Genomic DNA, 19,099 nt, shown 5'->3' with positions numbered 1-19,099 from the left:
GTATAGGTGCCTGAGTGCTCTAACTGCAGTGATCAAGGTCTGCGATTTGGATCTTAAAATATGGGGGTTTGTTTCTTGCATATGTGATCAAACATCATTATTTTAACATTATAATTGGCATTCTCATTCATTGTAATTAGAATGAGACAGGACATTAAGACAAATAAACCCATTTACTCCTTAGCTGCTTATCCTGAGGCTGCTATGTATCCACAGAAGGGAAGAGGCTGTTTCCTCAGCTCTATCTCTGTTTCTACCTTTTAAGGTCAATGATGAATTCTCATTAGTGCCATCATTCAGAGGGCTTCTCAGCTCAGGTACCTAATGTTCTGTTGCAAAGAGTGGAAGCGGTAGAAATGTTCGGGTGAAATGCAGGATGGAAAGTAATCACAAGCTGGCAATTTGGTTTCCTTGGGAAGAGCTCCTCCTCCCTAGGAACTGCATCCAAATTGAATCTTCTTTCCTTCCACCAGCTCTTTCTGTTTGTTGCACATTCCTTTCTAAAAGCCCAGACTTTTCCTTATAAAAGTAGGATCTGCAGGTTTTGCAATAGTCTAGTGGGGAGGGCACCTCAGTACCACTTGTTAAGTTCTATGTACACACTCATCCAAGTTAGGATGTGCTTCCAAAAGGTCCCCAAGGTGCTTTGGGGCTCCTGTTCGGCACTGTGGTGGAGTCTCCCCAGGGACATCTCGGGGGTACCAGGGCAGGAGCTTGTGTCTCTGAGAGGGTTACTGGGGTTACCCCACCAAGCATTGTGCCTCTGTGCTCCTTTGTGTGTGTGTGCATGTGCATAAGAGAGAAGAGTATTTTGTGGGCAGATCCTCTTCCTGCAATGTCCCTGCGAGCAGCTGGAGCAGGGTGCTATTGGAATTCTCCCACCTGCTGCAGTTCCTCTGGGTTCCATTGTGTAGCCTGGTCCCTGCATATCTCAGCTGCATGACCCTTCTTCCCACATGCACATTCTCTCCTTCCAGTTTTCACCTGGTTCTTCGTGCCAATCTACTCTCAGTAGCCTGTCTCTAATATTTCTCAACCTGTCATCTGTCTTTTTTATCAGGCAGTTTCCTTCTCTACCTTCACAGAAGGTAAGAAAACACCTACACAGATGGATTTAGCTGAGCTTTGGTGGATCTGTGACATCTGTGCTTTAATTAGGGACCAAGTACTTCCATCCCACTGAAGGTTAGGTCTAAGTCCCACAATGTGTGGTGAGAAACATATATAGCAGCTTATACCAGACTGTTGTGGCTTAGGTTGTGTATTAAATACATATAAAGTAAGAATTCCAGCATTTGGGAGGAGTTGGGGTTGTAAGTTATTTTTGCTTGCATACAAGAAGAGCATACGATATCGGATTATTAGGAGCATACTATATTGGATTATTAAGAGCTTTTAGTTTCACTGAGCCTTGCTGTGCAGAAAATACCCATGTGTGGAGAACATCTCAAAGTAATCTGAATATTCATCCAAATCACGGTGTGTAAGCACAGAAGTGGAATAATAGACTTGAGTGTTTGAATTGCTTCAATGTGTTTGTCATTGGGTCAGAACTGCATATTTTCCTTTTATTTGCTGTTGAACTCTTCTAGAGCTCAGAAAGTATTTTGACAGCATATTTTCATACCTTGATAGGTCATGCCATGATAAAACCTATAGGTTGTTAGAGTTGCAGTCTGTAATACAACTCAGTGGAGAACTATTCTTAGCCTGAATGTCTTTTCTGGATAGACTGAGAACCATCTAATGCACCTGCCTTGCAATACTGCAGTATTCTCCCCATGTCAGACTAATGTAATTTCTGAATGCACTTTTATTTCCAGTATTCTGCCCATTCTTTGGTTGCACAGAAAAGGTTTAATGGTTTAACATGGACATGGTTTAATAATACTGCAATTTAGGGGTTTTTTTTCTACCTTTGGTTGTCTCACTGACAGTTATCTGCAAATTGAAAACCCAACTTTAAAACATTTGCTGCAGGTCTGAAATTTCTTTTTTTTGTCTGCTACAGTATGGTAATTTATTGATTGAAGAAAGGATTGTTAACCTATTGCATAGACTATGATGTAAATGGAGAATGGATTGTCCTGTCTGTTCTCCATTCTTCTACTTATGCCTGCAATAGATTTCTTTTGCTTCTTTTAGAGAAAGTCATCTACCATGTATGATCCATTGTTCCAGTAAGGAAGATGGTAACTCTTTGATGTGGTAGCTAGGTCTTAAGGCAGTTTTAGAGTTTGAGACCAGGTAGAGAAATTAAAATATCTTTACTCATTTGAGATTATTTTTGATAGAAACAGGCAGGTCTTGGTTTGTAATGCTATTTTTTTACTTTTGAAATTTTCCTTTGATTGACAAGGAAAGCAGGCTTGAAACCTGTCGCTGATATAAATAAACAGGAATAAAATAATTCTTTCTTTCAGGCAAGAGTGGAAGCATTATGCCTCTCCATTTGTAATTAGACCCAATATCCCTCCACAGCACTTGCAGAATAGATACAGGATAGTCAAGCGTTACTCTGTTTTTATGAGAGGCACTGCAAACAACTTCAAATGCCTATTTCACTGCCCGAATTCTGAACTCAGATGTCACTGTGCATTAATTCTTGAGCTCAGGGCAATGTTTTGTCCTAAGCTGTTCAGGGATAGATGAACTGTCCTTGAAATTAAACTGGTTCCATTTGGTTCACACCAGCCTCTCCTCTACAAAGAATGCTTCCCTTGACACTTCAAACCCTCTTAGTTAGGGAGTAGTTGAGCCAAAAAAAAAATCCTGATCATCCTCAAGGGGACTGAGTAGTGACTGTCCTCAGGATTCCTTCAGCCTTTCCCTGGCAGCCACACAGCAACTGCACAAAGTATTTTGTGAATGAATTGACTGTGTCCAACCATCTCAGCCTCAATTGTAGGGTAAGGTATTTTTTTACATTTAAAGTACTTGACTGCAATTAATGTGACAATAGATTTTAGCCTAATTTGTCCAGCTAAGCTAGTGGTTATGGGGCTATGTGTTATGGCACAGTACAGTCAGTCTGAACACACTCTGAAACAGTGAAAGATTTGCATATGGGCAGGTGAATAGCTGCTTTCCAGAACAGTTCAGAAGAATATCAGAAACCTCACCATCTTGTCCTGTGCTATCACTCATGTGGAGTGATTGTTTCTTCATTGTTGTCGTAGTGAGTCCATATTGGTAATAGCTCATGACCCTCAAGGGCCACACCAAAAGAGAAATTAAAATGCTTCCAATAACTACTGTTTTAAGGAGAAAATTCCTGAACACCTAGGTGTGAGACATTCCTTTAGGGAAAGTCTTACAAACGAAGTAGGGATATCAAAAACTTGCAGGAGGACATGTCATTAAGAAAGAAAAACTGTTCAGTCAAACAAGTGGCATTCTGATATTTGCACAAGAAAGCCAAACTGCTGTAACCAGAAATAGGCTTCAAAGGATATTTTCCCCTGGAGTGCTATCTGTGAAGCTCAGATTGTCAGAGGGAATCTCCATACCCTGTCACACAGCCTGCCTGATGCTGCTGCCTGCTGAGACGCTGAAGAGCATAAAATTCAGCCTAGAATCCAGAGGCAGTCAGTGAGGCAGAAGTTCTGTCTTTCAGACATCTGTTAGTTCTTCCACTTTAAACTCCTGGCTAGCAAACTATTGGCTCTTATAAATTGACTACATAGCAGGGTTGAAGTCCAACACATTCCTCTGTCCAGTTTGAAGTAGGATTTGTGCACAAACACTACTTCCATAAATACGTGCTTCCTCACCCCACTTGGTACAATCTGTGCTCCCTCCATTACCATTCAGGAGCAGAGGAGGTTGACTTTTTATTTTCCCATGTATACTTTGAGGACTCATGACTCATGAAGCTAAAACTTGCATTAATCTAAAACATTTTTTTGTTTTTTACAGATCAGGATTACCACATGCTTTAAGTACAACTGAATACAGTTGAGTGCATCAATATGCAAACAATAACCTTTCCTGAAAATCTTCTGTTTACATCCATGCATCTTAGAGGTGTCTGAAAATATATTTCAACTAGAGTTGACACGAATTCCTCTTAAAAATGGATCCTGTACAAATCTCAGGATCTTCCTTAGCAGAGCTTCTATAGCCTCCCTAGAGTAAGGTATTCCAGTACTTGATACATGTGTTCAGAAACTGTTCTTTATGTACCCTTTGCTGCAAATTAAAATGCTTACTTTGTATCCTGTCTCCACTGATTAAAGAGATAACTTACTTTAGATGGGTAAAATTTTATTCAGTGGTGGTAAAACCACCACTGGGTAGTAAAACACAGTGGTGGTAAAACAAGGAGCTGAGTGGTTTAACCCCAGCCATCAGCAAAGCACCACCCAGCTCCTTGTTCATCTCCCCCTGGTGGGATGAGGGAGAGAATCAGAAGGGTGAAAGTGAGAAAATTCATGAATTGAGGTAGACAGTTTAATAGGGAATGCAAAAGCTGTGTCTGCAAGTAAAGCAAAACAGGGAATTAATTCACCAGTTCCTGTGAGCAGACAGGTGTTCAGCCATCCCCAGGACAGGAGCTTCATAATGGATGGAACCAAACGGGTTAGTGGGGCAGACAAATGCCACCACTCTGAATGGATGTGTCTTCCCCCACTCCCTGCTCCCTTATTCCTTCTCCCAGCTTTTATTGTTGAGCACAGCATCATATGGTACCGAACATCCTTTTGGCCAGTTGGGGTCAGCTGTCCTGGCTGTGTCCCCTTCCAGCCTCCTTGCTGCAGGTCAGCGTGAGGCACCAAGAAGGCACTGACATTCAGTTAAAGCAATGGTGTGTTGTAAACTGGTTTGTACCAAATCAAAAAAACATCACTGTGTGAGTTGCTAGACAAAGGACTGACTCCATCCAAGTCAGCCCCTGTAGGAAGTCTTCCACAATTTATCTTCTTTTTCTAACCCTCTACTGAAATCTGGGAACAGTGTTACTGGAAAGATATGACTGACACAAAATAAAGCAGAAGGATTAACCCCTGATCATTGTTATCACTGTAATCCTCATAAACAGGATTGGTTGCAATTCTTGATATCTGCAGGGCTATTGTTTGGAATTCTGTGGGGAATTGGCATGGAATAAATGAAATTTTAAGGGAGTGGATTCAACTCTTTCAGCATCAATAATTACTTGCCAACAGCTGAAAAGTTATTTATATTTGCTTTGTTGGTTGTTTTGGTTTTTTCCTTTGGCAACAATATTGTATTGTTAGTTCATATGCAGTTTATAAATTTGGTTCTTCTCTGCAGTAGTGCTCTCTGGCAAATTGTACCTCTTGATTTGATTTCATCTTATGAACTATGGCACTTTTAACTTGTTTTGAATTTGCTTGGGTTGAATTTGGACCAATTATCAGAATTATTTTGAATTCTGACCATGCTTTACAAAGTCTTTTACTTCTTTTCATCTTGGTATCACTTGCTATTTATAAATGCACTTATTATTCCATTATTCAATTTGTTACTGAAAATTTTGATCAGAACTGACTATATAGTGGAGTGCCTTTTGAGGTTCTGCTCCAAGAAGAATCCACTTTGATAGGGAATTAGACTTCATTTTTTCAAATAGCTGTGCAATCACCTCAGAGGTATGTTATGTTGAAGCAATGTCTAAAGACTTAGATGAAAATGAAAGTCAAATTGTTTCATTGCTAATATTTGCTTTGTTCACTAAATCGGTTACTCTGATTTCTGTTACTCGATCAGTTACTCTGTCAGAAGAAAGGAGACTACTTTTATGTAATATGCTCTTGACAAATGCTGGCTGTTTCTTGTCTTCTTTTCCTCTAGTGCTCATAAACTGATTAATTTCAAGGTAGTGGTGTGAGCAAATGCAAAATTGCAAATTTACTTGAGATTAAATAAAAACAAATCCATGTGGCGCTTTTTTTTCTTTTTTATTTCCCTGAATGAATGAAATACAGGAAGATAAACATGAAAGATGAAAATTTTATTTGATTTTCCAAGTTCTTTCATTTCAAATTTCAGGATGGAAACCTTAACACTGCAAAATGAAATTTCAGCCTATAGTAATAACATTAAACTTAATAATTTGATTAAATTAAAAAATATACACCTGAGAGATTAAAATTACATAGGTGTATGCATCCAACAGTTTTCCTGCAAAATGTAGCCTCCAATGCCATAGCTCATGGGGAGAATGTGATCATTTCAAAAACTGAAATAAAATCACCTTATTTGAGATCACCTTCAGAAATTCTTGAAATTTATCTGAAACCACATTAAATCCTACAGTTCTCATTTGGTTTCTGTTAACTTTGGTCTAATATATCAGAATACAAAAACTCTCTGCAGAATATTATACAGAAAAAGCTAAATGTTTTTATTGGTGTCTGCATTGCTAATTCCTCTGCTGCTAAAAAGCATGTTTGCTTTTCTCCCTAGACTATTATCTTTTAAATTATTTTTCCACATAAGCTGTTTCAATTATTTCAAATGACAAATCAGTGACAAAGTCAATGAAAACAGTGCTATCTCATTGAAAATTTGAATTTGTATTTAAAATCAAATTTCAGTTGGAAGTTATTGCTCTCTGAATTGAATAGCATGTTCTTTGACTCATTCAGAGTGAAAGGTGATCACATCAGATTTCAATCAAATTATGCTGTACTTCTACTAGTTGAAGTAGAAACTTGGGTTGATATTCTTAGGTAAGCATGAGATGCACATTACTGGTACAAATACTTTTTGAGATGGGACTGGATGAGGGCTACAAAGACTCCATGAGAGGAGAGGCTAAGAACTGGCAAAAGAAAGGTGAATAAAAGCTTTATGCTGCCAGGATGTGTCCACCTAAAGCTCAGTTTGCCTGCATAGTTAGATATAATTCTGAAGATGAGCATTCCTTGTGTATGCAAGGCCTTAATACACAGGCTGAACTAAACTATCTTGATTTGAAAAGATATTCAAAGAGCAGATGAACATGCAATTGCATATTCTCATCCTGTTACCACTCTTTTACTTGTCCAAGTGCAAAATAATGCAAGGAGTAGAGAGTATCTCCATGAGGTGTGATTTCATGTTATCGAACTGATCTGCAGCTCCTGTGTGCTGAGCTCCACTGGTTTGCTGGATAAAGCAAGCAGGATTTCCATAACTAGAGACATAGTTCATTCTGTGGGAAAAGCTTCATGCAAATTGCTAGTAATTAAATTTTTCAGATATGAAGCATTCTTTTAACCTTCCCTCTCAAATGTCCTGTAAAGCCTGCTTCTGGTCTGAAGTCTGCAGGAAAGCAGCAAAACTCTGTACATTGAAAATTGAATAGTATTGACTTTACTAAAGCTTCGTAATAAAATCTCTAGAAATATTTTGAAACATGAATCCTTCCATGCAGATGGTGTTTATTATTAATGCCACATTTGTTCTTTGTCTTTTATTGTAGAATTTTTTAGCTCACATGTATCTAGCTTTAATTTATTTAACAATAAATTCTGTGAAGGGATCTTTGGCCCTTTGCATGGCCCATGTGATATTTTTGGAATACTAATCACAGTAGCACTTTTTTTTCCTGAGATATAGTTCTTCTATTATTAAATATGCAGAAGGAAGACAGACTGTTGGTTTCCTGATCATAGATGTTCATTTTCCACAAAAGGTTAAGCTCTGTAAGGAGTGACGTGGGCAAATTTGAGGCAAAATGGATTCCTAGAGGAGCCTGTTCTAGAACTAAATAGCTGTTGTAACCAATGACTCTTTTGTTTTTGTTTTCCAATAATGTTTTTTTCAGCTATAGGTTATGAGGAATATATCAACACATTTAAGTAGGAGTCACACTGCTCTGTCAGTCTGAATCTGAGAGACAGCACTAGGTGTACACTGTTTTTCTAATAGGAAGTCTCCTGACTTCTATAAATAGACATGTTTCAGTTCTGATTGTTCTGTACTGAAATAACTGGCTTGAGGTTTAATGACTCTGAATAGAAAGCACAAGTAATGGCAGGCATTCAAGCTCTCCTGAACTATTTTACTTCCTGGGCGCTGGCTCAGAAGCACACCAGATCTGAGGGTACATTTTCCTTTTCTTCTCTTAGGTGCATTCATATTGATCACTCTGATGTATCCTAAAGGCAAATACACAGTGCAGCATATCCTCTGGAGTCAGGGATCAAATTCTTCCCAGGGCAGGATGTGTCATAATAAACAAGGGAAGGAAATGAACTGCTTCTAAAAAATGGAGTTCCCTCCAGCTCTCTTTCAATTTGCACAAACTAGCCATTGTGATTTATGTGTAATTATAATGATTTATTCAAAGGTGTTTACTAGTCAGAGGCATAACATCTTGCTTATCTGATAATTACATAGCTGGTGAGGTCATTGAGTAGGTTGTTAGCACTGCCAAACTTTTGCACTAAAGTGAGGTATTTGCTTGTACATTTCTTTAATGTTTTGTTTGTTTGCTATCTGTGACATTTTTATCTACTTGCAGGGGTTTTTTTGTTGTTTCTTTCACAAAGAAGCATGTAGTGAATCTGTCTTGCCTAAATTTCATATACCCTAATTACTTTTATGCCATAATACTGGTTCTCATAATGTGAAATTGTTACAGTAATAAATGCAGTGTAACTGAAAATTGATCTCTTCAGCTTTGTCACACTGCTTATAAACATAAAAAAGTGATAGTTACTTTCATAGACCTGGATCCATTCTACACAATCAGTTCATTACTGTACTTAACATAAATTGAGTGTTAAATCTCCTTAAGTGAAATTTTTACCTTGCTTGACATTTGTAATCGTGATTGGGATAGGAAAAAAATACATTCTGGAGAAAGAAAGGAAATAAATAAAATAAATACCTCTGTGGGCCATCTGTGGGACAAAATTCAGGAGGGTAATCTAATAAAATTAAGAAGGTATCACAGATGGATAGCACAAAACGGAATAAAATACATGTAATCTTTCCAACTCTGGGGAAAAGAGCCAACCAGTCCCTGAAATAGCTATTTTCCAGAGAGCTTTGTGACCTGATTCTGTACCCTTGGATGCTGTACTTCTTTTCTGACTGCCCTTTCTGTTTGGAAGTTCATTATTACTGATTGTCTTCTGTCAATGAAATAATTTACCCTTTATTGAACATATTCACGGTGTCCTCAACAGATGTAATAATTCTGTTGTGAGCTGCCAGCACCTCTAACTGGTCCAGATAACAAAGGCTGTATACAGAAGAAAACAAATGACCATGTGACCAAGGTTATTTGAAGCAACAGTGGCATTTCTACACCATATCACATGCTGAGATATGAGCAAGGTCAAGGCCTATTTGTATCTTCAGGTCAGCTTTGCCCCAGGAAGGAAGCATCACATTAGCTCGGAAGCTAGCAATCTAATTCCCACTTGTACACCAGTTCTAGTGTCTAATATTTAGGAATCCACTACACCAAAATTCCTGCTGTTTGCAATGGCTTGAAGAGTAATACTTCCTGTAAAACTTACTTGCCATTAAAGAAACCCCTCAGAAGCTCACATTGCATGTACTGGATACATGTTATAAGCATGCACGTTGAGGAGTTAAAAAAAAAAAAAAAAAGAAAATAAAGCAGCATCATGTTACCAAACTTTTTAATTTCTGTAATTTCTGAATGTTAAACAGGTCAAGCAGCAGGGTTTGGACATCAGTAGGCAGATATATCAGGGAATGCCCACTGTGAAACATCTAAATATAATTCCAAATCTTGAACTGTGGTAGCAAATATGTCTTTTATCCTTCTGCCACCTGTAGCTGCTCATGTAATTAACTCTCCAACAGTTTGCTGTTCTTCAGAATATCACTCTATTTTTTATGCAAATAAGAATTGCATGATATTTTCTTTCTCAAAGCGCTTCTTTTCTTTCTGGATAGGTGGTATGAACCCTTGGGATCTTTTCATCTGCTTATCTTCCAGAAAAAATGGTGGCACTGGCTGCTTTCAAACAGAAGATTTGCATAATCTAGAGCTTTTCCAGAAGGTATGAGATTATTATGTTATCCTTTGTGGGACTGTAAGGACAGGATGGCCCAGATTTTCAGCCCTCACTCATAAAAAGAGAAGTATCAAATGTTTATTTTATACTGCAGCGACATGTTTTAGCAAAAATTAAGTTTTTTCATGTTTTCTATTTACTGAGAAATACTTGTCAGGTACCAACATTTCATTCTTTATATCACACCCAGTTATCAAAAGCAACTTCTCCTTTGAACATAGTAAGATAGTTTGGTTGTAAGTATTTCAGTGTAAATACTGAAAATTTTTACAACTCAGTGTCAAGTTTCCCTTTTCTCTTCTTTAGCTTGAACTTTTGCATTCTTGGCCACCCTCAACCTGCATGTCTGGCTGCAAAAGTATCTACAAGGGAAATTATTTAAGGAATTTTCCCTATTGGAAAAGAGAATTTAGAAATGGTGAGAAACGATTAGAAAATGCATGCAATATTTCAGAATGAGAGTATAGACAGAAGGTAGAGATGGATGAATTTAGGCTTCATATCTTATATCACTACTGAGTTTCACCTAATGTAATTCCTCCTTTGTAAACATAATTTAGGCACTTCTCCAAACAGTGACAGTGCTCCTACAATTGATAATGTGTAATCTGGACCAAGGCCTTCAAGAGAGTTCTTTGCTCTGGCACTGCAACCTTCTTCCTCATGGTCCAAAGCAACAGTAGTACCAATTATCTTGGTATTTTCAGGATTGCTTTTTCGTTTTTTTCTCACTTGTGCATGTTGTGGCCACAGTTTAGGTTACTTAAATATGTCATTTCTATGTAAACACCTAACCTGTTGATAAAAATATGTGTGATATAAACTGAAATCTTTGACAAAATGTGACCAAGACACAGATATACTTTGACTCATATATTAAGTAAAAGTACTTAAAATAATAATAATGGCAAAACTCTAAATTATTCACTCCAGCTTGAGGGTCTGAGAGAAATGGAGCTGCTTTTAAAAGGTGCCTCTGGTGATAAAAAAATTCACTGATGTCCACAGAAGTCAGAGCTTTGAGCATGCACACTTGGGTTCCCTGGGACAGGATGCATATCAAAGTGTATGCAAAGTGAATTTTTTATGGCAATTATAGTTTGCTAGAAATATACATGCTTTGAATATGCTCAGATAATAAAGCACCCCAGGCTTCTGCAAACTGCTTTTTTCTCATTCTGCCTATATTACCATATCTGAGCCTCGAATGCTGTGCACTATAATAATCCTGACAGCATGCTGCAATGTCCAGATGTGTCACACATGAATAACTGAGACACAAGGTGATCAAAGGAATTGTCCAGGTTCTCTCAGGAAGTCTGCAGCAGAGCAGGGACTTAAACCAGATGACCCATTCCTCTGGAAAACTTTAAATATTGAATTAACATTACTTGCTGCTGGCATGTCCATACCAAAGTGCAGCACAGTGTTTTGCTGCAGAGCCTGTCTGTGATGTAGCTACATTAGCTTACTACTGATCCCAAGCACAGCAATTCCAGAGGCATAGGGTGTTTCCAGGCAGGGAGAGACAGTGGTTGGTAACTGCACAGAACAGAAAAGCTGCAGAGACTGAAAAGGGGACAGGGAAGGGTCAACACTCAGCAGCCAGAGGCAGAGATATAGGCCTAAAATTTTGCATTGCTATGAACACGGAGGAAGAGTCCACACCTTAACTTCATTATCGCAACATCGCAGGGAGGGCAAATTCATCATTTCCTCTTGACACTGATGGGAGTTTTGCACATGAGGTGTCTCTGATAAATTAAACACAAACCCATTGAAGGCATTTTCCATTGAAGAAAAAAGAACCTCTTTTTTAATTAAATCATTAAAGCTTCTCTTTTTACATACAGGTAAACCTACTTCCAGAAATCCAGCATTTTCTTTGCAGAAAAGAGGGATTATGCCAGATAGCAAACGCCTTTTCAGGTAATCTGATTTCTTCAAATATGCTTATGTGATGATGATTTTTTAATAGTTTTCATGGGAAGTTTTTGAAATGAGACTGTCAGTTTACAATTCTATTTTATTTTTAGTCATGAATGCATAGAGGGGAAAAAATAAAAGACTGATAATCCACTTTAAACACACTTAAATATTGATTACAATTATACAGTATCTTTCCAGGTAAAGACATTGCATTTTTCAGCTGTTGCATATTGCAGAAATAATTTGGCTATAAGTGTCTTATTTTAGGACTGTTTTGTGTTAATATAGTGTACTGGTATTTACACTTCTGTGCTCTGGGTTTTGTGTAATATGTTTGTTCAGCTTTACAAAAATGTTGTGGCATGGAGAAGGAGAAGGAGTGAGAGCTTGGTTCCTGTCCAGACATAATTTACTGATAAAAAGCCTTTATTGTGTATTAAGATCATCAACCAGAAAAGTTTAAAGGTTATGGGCAAATTTCCAAAGAATTCTAATTTACCATGGGTAAAATCCATGTTTGAATAGAAACTGGAAAAAAAGCTGTTGTGCACTGTATTAGGTCTACTTAAACTTCCTTATCTTTTCCCCTTTTTTATATACATGCTAAATTTAACACAGAAGGAAAGGATTCATTGCATCTCATTTAGCCATTTAGGAGTATGTATCTTCTGAAAGCAGTATTCTAGTCTTCCATTTAAGTCAGTGGAGAGAGAGATACCTACAAATGCTACATCTTTTTATCTTAAATTATGTATTTAAAATAGGTGTGTTGAATTAGTCTTTGCAGATATTTGCTACCCAATTATGTCTCACCACTGCCTAGAGAAATTGGTAGGCCCTGCTCACGTTGTAACAGATTGCCTTCAAAAAACATTGGTTCACCCTGCTGCTTGAAGAAAGGCCAATTGCAGTGTTTTTATGATTTTACTACCACAAAACCACAAACAAAAGAGGTACTTACTACACACAGAGCTTTCTCTTTAAAATATGTGCATTTTCACTGCTGCCCATAAACATGGCGCAAGCCACTTTGTATATGACCCTTTTATTAAGCCACTCAGTGTTTTCTCCTGTACTGAGTTTACATGGCAAGCTTTTGGTAGCAGGGGGTGCACAGGAGTGGCTTTTGTGAGAAGCTGCCAGAAGCTTCCCTGAAGTCCAGCAGAGCCAATGCCAGTCAGCTTCAAGGTGGATTTGCTGCTGGCCAAGGCCAAGCCCATTAACAATGGTGGTAGCACCTCTGGGATAACATATTTAAGAAGGGAAATAAAACAATTGCACAAAAGCTCCTGGCAGGAATGTGAATTTAGACTGTGGTACACACTGGAGTCATCTCTGTACAGACCAGACCTTGGTTTCAAACCATGAATTAATCCCATTCAGTATGACTGGATGTAACCTGTAATTTTAGAATGAGTGGAACTCATCCATAAAAGGTGAAATTATAATCAGAAGGGTAAATAATTTGATTTCAGGTTCAGTGGACAAAAAATCATAAGTTAGAGCAAACAAGTCTAGAGGTGAGACTTCAGAGACTTTCCCTTCCATTCATCTGATAAAGCCAGCTCTTTCCACTTTCTTTTGCTTGCATTCTCCAACAGATCTCTCTTTCCAACAACAGCAGAGTTGCAAATTAGCAGGATTTTTTTGATCCTTAATTTAAAAATTATTCACAGAAAGAACAATTCTCATCAGTATTTCCCCCACAGAACAGTTTGTTCCTTTCAAATCTGTTATGTACATTCACTCTTGTGTGTTTGAGTCAACAGGGTTTCTCTGCAATTCCTCTTAAAGAGGATCAGTTGGTTTGTTATTACTGTCATTTAGTCAGTCATCGAGGAGCCAAGCAATTTCCTGTAAAAGTGAAAACACAAAGAATTATGTTCTCTAATTAAAGACATAGTAAGCTGTAGAAAGAAACATCAGGCAGCAAGGCTGAGAAAATGGTATACTGGATTTACTGTGGCTATTGACAGTGTTGATGTTGATAAGCAGTGGTAAAGTGGTTTGGGTTTTTTTGATGTTATTTTGTTTGTTGTTGTGCAACTCTTAAACTTCTAGGCTTTTTATTTAAGACAGCATGCCCATTCTCATACCCCTGTTGTATAGGAAAGAAAATGATTTATACAAAATACCAGGCCAGTGCTTGTTTCTTTGCTCTTCTCTTTAATGGAAAGTGTTCTTGTCAGTCTGACATTTCAGATTGCTTCTATCTCTGTGGGGTGGGGGGAAATAATGCATTTACCAGTGATGACTGCTTTTTGGGAAAGAAGCTGGGAAGAAAGAAAAGTTAGGAAAATCAGTCTGGAAGAAGAGTAGAAGAGAAAAAAGGTGAAAAAATACATGCTGTGTGTGGATAAATTGGATTACCATTGAAGACAGGGTTGCTGGAAGATGGGTGTGTGGACATTTGTGGCAATGGATTTGTGATGAGACATTAGAAGAGTAACAGATCTTAGAATTCACCGTGGAAGAGTATTTGCTGCAGTCTGAGAGGATTGTTTGAACTTCTGCTTTTGCAGGGCAATTGGCCCAGTTTTTACTCAAGTGCCTGATGTCTGCTCACTAAATGGGACTTAGGCCTTGAGAAGGTTCTGGTATAACTACTGGAGAACCAAGGAAGGCTCCTGGCATTTACTGCTCAGGTCAGCAAAAGTTGCAGTAGCTGTAGAGATCTGGAAATTAAATCTTCCTGGAAATGACCCAGATCTGGAAGCTCTCTGAGGTTGGAGAATGACTGTCAAACAGATTTCAGGTATTCATACCTGGTAAGCCACTGTATGTGGCTTTAGAACTGGGCTTGGCTGCCTCCTGGAACTGGCTCCTGGAACTTGGCTGCCTCCTGGAACTACTCCCAGCCAAGAGATGGAGAGGACTAAAGTCCACAACGTGAGCAGAATTGCCCAGATTCAGTATAGAACACAGGGAAGGCATCCTGATGCATGCACAACAAATACTATGTTTGACAGGTTTTGCCTTGGAAAGTAGTGGAACTACTTATAGCATTGCCTCCCTAATTTCCCCATTCCCTAAGGAATCCACACTAGTCTGTCTTTCCATGTAAGCATTTGTCTCATTTCATCACTTCCAGTGCCCAGCCCATGCCATGCATAGCTTCTTCTCTACCCATGCAAATCACTGATCCTTTTCTAAAGTAATACTTCTGTCATATGCCTTCCTTCTGTGTTTCTGTTTATTAGTGTCACTTGTGCAGAGACTTTATGAGTGTCTGCCAGCCTTGCGTGCTCCCATGATCTCTTTCTGGGCTGACCATGCAGAAGGTCTTGGGATAGGCATGAGCCAAATGAAATTGTATGGGAGGGAGAGCCAAGATAGTCCAGCTGTGTGACACATCCCACTCTGTGATGTGTTTATGGTCTGGTGCTAACCCTGTGCTTTCTTCTCCTGCTGCCTATCCCCAGTGCCCTTGGGTTACTCTGGAGTCCACATGAAAGGTTATGACCCAAGGGTAGGAAGCAAACTCAGTGAAGCAAACCTGTGGAAGAGAGAAGTTATAGATCAAATTTATTTTCTGTTGTAACAATACAACATCTCTGAGACAGGAACTTGACTTTTTTAAAAGGGGATGCATTTCTTTTGGCCCTTACAGATATTGCACACCAGTTTTGATCAGGTTTGTGCCTATTACCTTTCTGCTACTGAAGTTAATAAGAGCCTCAAGAGTGGCCAATAAAACCAGCATCTGATTTTTTCCAGTTAATTAGATTATAAACTATGTGGGGCAGGAATTTCATTGGTTTTACAGCAGTGTCAAATCTCAGCTACATAAGAACAGCAATGTAACAGCAAATATTAGTAGTTTGAAAAGAAGTAAAGCAGCTAAATTAAGTTAATTACTTGGCCTATACTCTTCTATAATCTATCCTGTCACTAGTACAGAATTGTGACTCTAATCATGCAACACTCAGCCAGCATTTTCACACTGAGTTGCTTTTTCCAAAGTTTTATAGCTTATCTGTGTAATTAAGTTCTAGTCTGAAGGGTGCACACAGAAGAAGCAGCCCTTCTGAAAAATATTGGAAAAAACCCCACACCTCTAACTGTAACTCTTAGGATGCTTTAGGAATGAAGACACAAACACTATACTTAATAATGTAAATACTGTTTTTTGTGCACCTGCCAAAACAGAGAGGCCAAAACCATGATAAGTGATTAATCTAAACTGAAGCTGAAGTATTTGCTGATGTTTCTAAAAGGAAAAAACAAACAGCATTGTACAAATGTAGCACCGTTATAATTTTATCTTTTTAATTCTGAAACTTCACAATGAATTTCAGTGCATTTCAACCCACAGCTTAAATTAATTTACCTCTAGATCTGTTTTACTACAAAATTGGTTTTTTTTAATACTAAACCTATTTAGGATAGTTTAAACTTCCAGAAAGACAAGTAGTTTGACATTGCTCCATCCTTAATATACAGAGTGTGTTGCTGTGAGATTAAGTGTATTACAGAGGGTGGGATCACTGCATTTTTTAATATGAAAAGCTCTTAAGGGCAGCTGAATCAGTAGTCAGCAGTGGGCAGGATATTGGACTTGCATCAATGTTGACATCACAAATAAAGCTCAAAATGCATATCAAGACCATCACATATTAAGTTTCAAGCAAGAAACCAAATTCCAGTGAGCTCAATGCAGATTTTTCCAGGACTTCACTGGGGGCCAGGATTGCCTCTAGTGTTTCTAGTTTCCTTCAAATATTCATCATCTACTTTGAGTTTCACAGCCACACTTTTCTGAATGCATAGGTCATAAAACTGAGTGCTAAAGGTTCTCTTTCTTTCTTTAGAAACCTCAGGGCATAATGTGTAAGCCATAGTAAATTACTGGTCTTTGTTTCAATCTTTTAATCGAAAAATCAAATGGGTAGCAGGAGGCAATTGAATGGAATCGATCTGCTTTCTGTGAAAAGTCTCAAGGCATGTAGTGGCAGTAGTTCAAGTGAAATCATCCATCCTCTAAAATCAACACTGAAAAATGGGAAAAAAAGATCATTTTCAATGCTCATTGCTTTCACAGTTATGCAGCTTAGAGTGGGTTGCTGTACCTGATTGAGCCGAAGGTTACTAGGTTTTATTTTGATCAAAATTCCTTGTCCTGGAGAACTCAGAAGTCTGCCTAAGAATCTGTGAAAGCTTTTTAGGCATCTCCTGACGTGGAGCAATCTTTTCAGCTGTTAAACACACCTTTCCAACCTACAAAGGCTGGAATATTGCCCAGCTGTAAACTCTAGAAGAGGACCAGGTTGCAGCAATACAAGTTTCCTGGTCTGTATCACAGATAAGCTCTTTGTGCTCCAGCAGCCCATACTAATAAGGAAATTGGATGATCCCAGCACAGAATGCAATGTAGAGTTCTTCTGGCTCACTGAGGTGCCCTATTGGAATGCAAACCTGCAAGGCTGACAGAGAGGACCTGTTATCAGTAGTTCCTGAATATTGTACTGTAGAAACTGCTGACAAATGTCATGAGGTGCCTTTTTTTTTTTTTTTTCATGTCAGAGATTTGAGGCTCCTGCTAGAAAGAGACTACCACTATGAAAATCTAGGAAGACATCCATAAGGCAGATGGAAAGGCTGCTGTACAGTTTCAGGCATCAATGTACTTTAAGGTTCTAAAGCAATGCTTTTCCTGATAAGAAGAAATGCAATTTGTACTTGCAAGTACAAATGTGCTGAGTTTATAATTTCATTTTATGGAAGATATCAACAATGTGCTGGGCTCAGAACAAAGTACAGCACTTCAGTTGCATTTCATTCCATCTCTAGCTTTGTGCTTCATTAAACAACCAGGAGCACCCAAGGTGACTTAATTGCTCCTGAAATGTTTGTAACAGATCTGACAGTTGATGGGCTCTTGAGAAACAAAATGACCTTTTTCTCACAGACAGTAGTCTTAATTATTCCTTGTTCCATGTTTGAAGTGTGTAAAAATAGTCTATTTGATCTTGTACAAAGTAAGAAATTAATTTAAAAACCCACATCATAACCTTCCTTGTAACATCAAAGGATACTATAGAAGGAAAGATAAAGAGGACATGTTCTCATTCATCTTCTGTTTCCTTTTCTTTCAATCAATCATTACTTAGTTTAACCAGTAGAGTATTCTCCTGCTGAATTCCTTGCCTTTGCAGATCACCAGATGTTTGTGTTAACCTAAGTGTTTTAGGTTTACATTTTACATTTACAACCAGTCCAGGTGGCTGCAGCCTGGCTTTGCTCCAGGAATACTTAATTTGTCCAAATGTACTTCTAGCTATTGGTAAACGTTTTGCTCAGCCACACATCGTAATTCTTAAATCAGCTATTCTTTATTGTGTATGTGTTGAATCTCTTGTTACACTTTGGATCTCTGAGCCAAAGACATGTAAATAACTTGTGAGCCAAAGATGGGGGAGAAGGAGCAAGAAGTCATAGCTGTGTAAAAAACTTGAAAGGCCTCATTAGATGTTAGTGAGGCTGCTGCTTTAGGTATCAGTTGTCACTGTCAACTGATCTGTTTGACTGTTGTACCTTGAGAGATTGCAGTTGACAGAATAGTGTCTGCCAGCAGTGTGTGTGATAAAGAGGTGCTCCATTTTTTTGATCTAGAGGTATTGACTTGCTTTGGTGGATTCTATACCTTCTCTTTGCATGTACCATGCAACTGTTCTTATGTCTCAGGTCTGTTGTATCTGCTGCTGTGGTTATTGTGTGAATTCAGGTGAGAACATGAAGTGGCCTCCTTACTCATCAGCATGGCCTCATGGTGAACACCCTAGGAAGAGGTAAAGTGGTGTTGTTGGTATTTTCAATGGTACCATTCCAGAGATGTCAGCATCAGAAACCTTCTTCAAGCCAAAATTTAAAGGAAATTAAAGTCTGTTTTTTTCAAAGTGAAGGCAGATCCTAGATCCAGCCATAAGTCCTTTGCTTTACACTTGAACATCAAAAATGGCAGCAGCAACAAGTACTTGTGGCAAAGCCTGCAGCTGCCCCTCAGGAAAAACAGTACTTTGTGTAACATTTCCATTCCTGCATAGGCACTGTAAAAAGAAAAATTATCTTCTTTTATTTTTTTTTCTTTGATCTTTAGACTGCTACAAAAATTACTATTTACAAATTACAAAGAATAAGATTTGGATTTTTGAAAGAGGGGA

At 38.3% G+C, this 19,099-nt stretch overlaps 1 protein-coding gene across 1 annotated transcript in view; it reads left to right on the top strand.

Annotated features, from left to right (window-relative positions):
- CPED1 (cadherin like and PC-esterase domain containing 1) overlaps nucleotides 1–19,099 on the top strand; it is a 143,795-nt gene that overhangs the window by 24,385 nt on the left and 100,311 nt on the right. The window contains exons 4-5 of the mRNA XM_054515002.1: nucleotides 9,889–9,995; nucleotides 11,864–11,939. Coding sequence (XP_054370977.1) covers nucleotides 9,889–9,995; nucleotides 11,864–11,939 — 183 coding nt within the window. The remainder of the gene's footprint in view (nucleotides 1–9,888; nucleotides 9,996–11,863; nucleotides 11,940–19,099) is intronic.

Source organism: Molothrus ater, chromosome 5, assembly GCF_012460135.2.
Source record: "Molothrus ater isolate BHLD 08-10-18 breed brown headed cowbird chromosome 5, BPBGC_Mater_1.1, whole genome shotgun sequence".
Lineage (NCBI taxonomy): Eukaryota > Metazoa > Chordata > Aves > Passeriformes > Icteridae > Molothrus > Molothrus ater.
The sequence above is the reverse complement of the archived record's forward strand: the minus strand, read 5'-3'. Positions and strand labels throughout refer to the sequence as shown.